Genomic DNA, 5,869 nt, shown 5'->3' with positions numbered 1-5,869 from the left:
ACGAGGAGTAGAGGAGCAGCTGGACATGAAGACGGACGTCAAGATGGACGTGAAGCTGGACATGGAGCTGGACATGAAGATATCTCATGGTCGCGCGAGGGAGGAGCGGGAGGCATGCGCGAGAGGAGAAGACGACGTCCAGGCCGGTCCAGAACCCGGTCCGACCGGGCCCCAGACCGGCCAGCCCGGTCCCCAGCCCGGTTGACCGGTCGCCAACCGGCCGCCCACCGGATATGATGCATCGTACCGGGCAACAACCGGGAAGTTGCGAAGTTTCCGATTGCCGCCCGGTCGACCGGACGCCAGACCGGCCGACCCGGTCCCTGGCCCGGTTGACCGGATTCCAGACCGGATTAGTCCGAGTCTGTCTCGACCAGATCTATTCTGGGTCGGTTATTCTTATATCTTTTCGACCAGAACTCGTCCCGGACACCTATATAAGTGCCCAGGACGCCCCTAGCTGCTTTAGACCACGTTTAAGATAAACCCTAGTTCTTAGTTGTTTGCTCTAGCAAAACTATTGAATCCCTACACCATATTGCTTGATATTGTGTAGATCCTGAAAAAGTCTTGTGTGATCTGCTGTTCCATTGGGGATTAGACGGTTGCAACTTACCGCTTCGTGGTCGGCGGCTACGTGCGCAAGTGTGTGGAGTTCCGAATATCTTGCAGGGTTGAGAGCTGTTGCATTGGCTACAGGGACCAATCGAGAGATCTCGTTGCGTCATACAAGTTATCATCCACTTCATCGTCGTGTTTCTCCGCTGCCATCACCCCGTGATCATCATCCCCACCGTTGCTTACTGAGAAGATCGGGCCACCCCTTATCAAGTCAAGGTCCGGATGCACCGGGAAGAAGGTCCATCAACAACACCCACCAAGTAGCATTCATCCCGGAGGCCACGGTAGCCAGCATCATCAACCTATTTCATCACATTGGCAAGTATATAACAGAAGAGGCCACAAAAAATGAATATAGCTCTAATAGATTACTAATATTTAAAAAAAGCACATAGTTCACACGTAATAATACTTGATCAAAGTGCAAAGGGAAAGTTTCTTAGGAAATAGATGATAGATATGTGTATCCTAGGTCTTATTGGCCTAGAGAAGTGAGCAAGCAATTTTGTGGCGGCCATTCTCCGAGAGAGTACCTGTGTTTTTTAAACAACAACCTTTAACACTTTTTCTACAAGCATATTTGCATTTGAATGTTTTCAAATTACAAAAGGAGAATTGTCTTGTAGTGACACATTAGTAGATGGCGGAGGTAGCAAGCAAGCGAACTTGTGCTTGACCCCGGTCAAGAGGAAGCAAAGGCTGCTGCCTCCTGCAGTCCTGCAGATCCCATCTTCTGCAAAGCTAGCTGCTTTTACGTAGCGCTCGCTGCCATTGGGAACACACCACGCGTCCTCTCAACTTTCCGTTTTGCTTCTTATCTCTCGCTGCCTTGCTCCAGCTCTTCCCCTCTCGTCCTATTCTCCTTCTCCCCTGACACAACTCAGAGAGAGACAAGGCGAGGAGAAGCGGCGGCCATGTCTGGACAGGTGAGCGAGAACGATCTTGGGATCGTCCTCTTGCAGGCCATGCTCGCCGCCAAGAACATCCGCCCCCAGCGCGACCGCCTCGTGCAGCTCCGGCGCCGGCTGGAGCAGCTCAGCCTCAGCCCCGGCGACGACCACGCGGACAGGATCAAGAAGCTCGCCCGCGACCTCTTCGACGTCTACTTCATCGGCATCGAGTACGGCGCGCGCGTCCTCGCCACCTGCCTCAAGCTGGCAGTCCAGCACGGCGCCCGCTTCGCCGTCAACCTCGCCTTCACCGCCATGCCCGACGAGCAGCTCCACGACGCGCTCCTCGCGCAGCGGCTCCCCGCGCGCCCGACCACCCAGGCCGAGGCCTTCTCCCGCGTCGAGATGACCTTGAACTGCGTCAAGGTTATCCAAGACCACCACATCCCGCGCTGCATCGAGCACCTCGTCGGCGAACGCCCGCCCACCGTCTTCGCTATCTACAGTGGCCAGGCCAAGACCGACTCCTCGGACAAGGCCCCGACCGCCGTCGCCACTGCCGTGGACCTGGACAAGGCGCGCGACTACCTCGACCGCGCCATCACGCTCGCGGACCTCGCCGTCAAGCACATCGACCTCGCCGTCGCCGTCATCTCCAGGTTCATGGACCCCAAGAAGGTCGCCAGCCACGCCGAGTACACCGACAAACGCGCATACATCTCTGAGGTACCTGCACTGGCTACTCGTTTTGCTGCTACTAGATCTGATGTCTATCTCCCTCTATCTGCAAGAACCAATCTATTCATGTATGTAACCAATACTGAATTCATTTTGCTCGCTTCACTGCAGAAGGGACCTTATCCATCAGACTGAGCCATGATTCAACGACGTGCTTCACCTGGTCGAGGATGTCAAGCAATGAAGGGGGTGGGATCCCTTGCATTGTTGATGAAAGCTGTTTAATTTACCTATGATTTCTGTTTTCCAAGTTGCAACCCTATATTTCAGTTCTGTTCGGTTAGATTAAGCTCTGCTACTATATATCTAGTCTAGCTAGTTCAATTTCTGGACTGCCGTGGTTATCGGATTGATTCTGCGTAATGTAATGTACCTGCATCTATATCTGTGGGCGCTCGATATTTTTATTCATGCTGTGTGATGACATTTTCTCTGGATCCGTGGATTTCTATCAATAGCATGTGTCCTCAGTTTTGTAAAATATTTTTCTTCATTATTCTGGTTGTGATCGATGATGATTGATGATAATCAACAAACTCCTGCAGTGCTTGCCACAAATCACTGAAGATGATGATAACCAATAAACCTGTTTGTATGCAATTACTGTGGCGTTCATGTATTAGCAACGGAGCGTTACATCAACAAACTGGCTCTAACAGGTGGGTCAATGCTGTCAGTTTTTGTGTCAATCAATTCCATTTTAGTGTACATTGTGAGTAGTCACATTTTGTCGAGCCACGGAAAGCGGTAGTTTTTTTTTCTTCCGAATTTAAGCTAAAGAGTGATAGTTTTATGCTAAGTGCTCTTTAGGAAGGAGCAGTGTACTATGTAAGAGCATCTCCACCGGTGCCCCTTAAATAGTCGTCGGCAGAGGCGCCGGCACCTTCGTTTGAGGGACACCGGCATTGCATCCTCTATTTGAGGGAGCAGTTCCCACACCGGCGCTCCCAAACAGGCGGCCCCGATAATTTTTTTTAACACAAACTACATATTTAAACTTAGAGTTTTATTTTAATGTCATTCAGGATCGAGGAATGAATAATATTTTTGTTTAAATCCGAGTAAAACATTATTCATTCCTCGACCCCGGATGATATTTTGAAACATGCTTCTCTAGCCTACTACCTACTGGCCACCTGGATCTGTGAAGGTGGACGATCGACCGGAGCTCTCTCTCATGCTCTCTCTCATGATCTCTCCCCTGGTCTCTTCGCTGCTCCTCCGTCGTCGATCCCCCGCTGCTCTCTCCGCCACAAATGTCAAGTAGGCGGCTCTATCCGCGGCCGCCGCCTCCTGACGCAGCTGCTGCTCCAGCTCTTCCCGCCGCCGACGGTGATCCAACTTCTGCCTCTGTATCCGGAGTTGCATCTCCGCCAAACGCCGCCCCTCGTAGACTTCATCCTGACGCTGCGTCTCCTCCCGCTGCAACCGCCGCAGCGCAAGCTCCTCCCACCCCTTCTACCGGCGCGCCTCCCACCGACGCTGGCTCAGCAGCGCCCGCCGCCGCGCCTCCTGGAACTTCAGCCGCTCCGCCTCCTCGAGCACCAGCCGGTTCTCCTCTCCCGCTGCCGTCGCTTCGCCTCCTGGCGCTGCCGCTCGCCCGCGTCGTAGGCATCTACGGTCGCGGCTAGCGCCGCCTCCCACAACTCATACTCTACGAGCTGCGGGTCCGCCTCCACCACTTCTACGGCCGCCTCTAGCGCCGCCTCGTCCCACGAATCCCACATTGTGCATTTTCTAGGGTTTTTGCAGCAATGGCGGGGGAGGAGGGATAATATAGACCGTCGGCGAGGCGGGAAACATCCCACACGGTGTCGTGGCGGGAGACTATCCCGCGCGGCGCCGTGGCGGGAGAGTTTCCGGCTAGGCGTCGTGGCGGTAAAATGTCCCTCGCGGCGCCCTGGCGTCACTGACAAGCGGCTCTCACGCCCAAAATTTTCAGCCTTGCGAGGCGCCGGCGCGCCCGTTTCGCGCCCTTGGCGAACGGACCGACACGGGGTTTCCTTTGATTCTATTGGGCTCGACAATTGACCGGCGCCGTTTGGGGCGCGCCGGTGCGAGCCAATTTTCGCTCCCTGCCCCCAAATCGCGGGGCCACTATCGGGGGCGCCGGTGGAGATGCTCTAAGGTGTATGGTGCCGCTTGGCACTATGGTAGTACGAGACTATTATCAGAAACCACATTTTTCAAATTTTCATCTAGCACTTTCAAATTGCAAAAAGAATTATCTTGTAGTGGCATTGTAGTTCTAGTTTCAAACATAAAAGGCACATAGCTTATTTGATAGTATATGTGTTAACATTCTTTTTTATAGAAACAACTATTGGAATGCATTCAACTACAAACGCAAACATAGTCACGTATAGGGCTGCAAACGAGTCGAGTTAGATTGAGTGCTTGTAAAAATCTCGAGTCAATCTCGATTAAGGTTCAAGCTAAGAAAAATAATTAAAATTTCAATTTTGCTTGCATATAAAATAAAGAAAAATACCATCCACATCATATAAAAGAAATAAATTAAATGTTTATATTGGCTTAATCAAATCACATCTAGATTAGATGGAAAGAATCTCATCTAGAATATATAAGAAAAAATATTTTTACATGGGATCTTCTATTATATATACCTGATTAGATTTTTCGAGCTATCGAGCGAGCTAGTGTTAGCTCAAGATCAACTCGTGCTTTAATTGAGCTATACAAGACACTCATACTCGGCTTATTTGTTTTCGAATGGATCTCGAGCCGCTCACTGAGTGTAGCCCTAGTCACGTAACATCTACAGAAGGCAGGGTTTTGAGTTTCAAAATAGACAGCCAAGTCATTAAATATGTGGTGGTCCATCTATTTTGGATGGAACTAAAAAATGTTACACATTAGTGAGTAATGGATGTCAAGGTCTTCTATAATTGACAATTTTTATAGAGAAAATATGAATATTTACAATATCAAATCAGAATCAATTGATCTAAAACATTTTTTCCGAAATATTGTACCTCAACATTTCCAAAAAAAAAAAAAAAATTTGGAAGGCTAGGAAAGCTAAAGTAGCCGTCCAAAACATTTTATAATTTGAAACTGAGATAATCCCTCCGATACATATTCTTAGTCCATAATATGGATGTATCTCGACACATTTTAATTCTAGATACATCCATATTAACGATAAAAAAATATGAATTGGAGGAAGTAATTTTTTTGTACATTTGATCAAACATAGTAATTTTTTTGACTTCTGACCATATTTATATGCCCTGTTCATTGGAACAAAGATAGTGGAAAAATTAAAATGGAGGTCCAGCTACACATAACGAATTATCTCCAAACACTCACAATTCGTGTTTCAAAGTTTCAAAAAATCCAAATTAAAATTTTAGAGATAGCCAATGATATATACTACAATGACGTAAAATCTCCATACAAACTACCTCATATTCTAGGCTACACAAAAATGACAAATTCTGACCAATTTTTATTAGTGAATAGCGCACATTTCAATGACATATTGTAGCATACATCATTGACTATTTCAAGACTATTTCATAGTGAATAATACATCATGGGTGACACAGATCCTTCTTTTTTTGAACATTTCAAAAACGACATTTTACGGTTTTAAA

General features: G+C 48.3%; 1 protein-coding gene across 1 annotated transcript; it reads left to right on the top strand.

Moving 5' to 3' along the window:
• The first annotated feature begins 1,535 nt into the window (after window positions 1-1,535).
• Window positions 1,536-2,631, top strand: LOC124660036. Its single transcript, XM_047197836.1, has 2 exons — window positions 1,536-2,237; window positions 2,361-2,631. Exons 1-2 carry the CDS (start codon window positions 1,536-1,538, stop codon window positions 2,382-2,384), a joined length of 726 nt encoding a protein of 241 aa, XP_047053792.1. The 3' UTR covers window positions 2,385-2,631.
• Window positions 2,632-5,869: the final 3,238 nt, after the last annotated feature.

The sequence above is a fragment of the Lolium rigidum genome, chromosome 6, assembly GCF_022539505.1.
Source record: "Lolium rigidum isolate FL_2022 chromosome 6, APGP_CSIRO_Lrig_0.1, whole genome shotgun sequence".
Classification (NCBI taxonomy): Eukaryota; Viridiplantae; Streptophyta; class Magnoliopsida; order Poales; family Poaceae; genus Lolium; species Lolium rigidum.
Note: the sequence above shows the minus strand (reverse complement) of the source record. Positions and strands in the feature narration are given on the sequence as shown.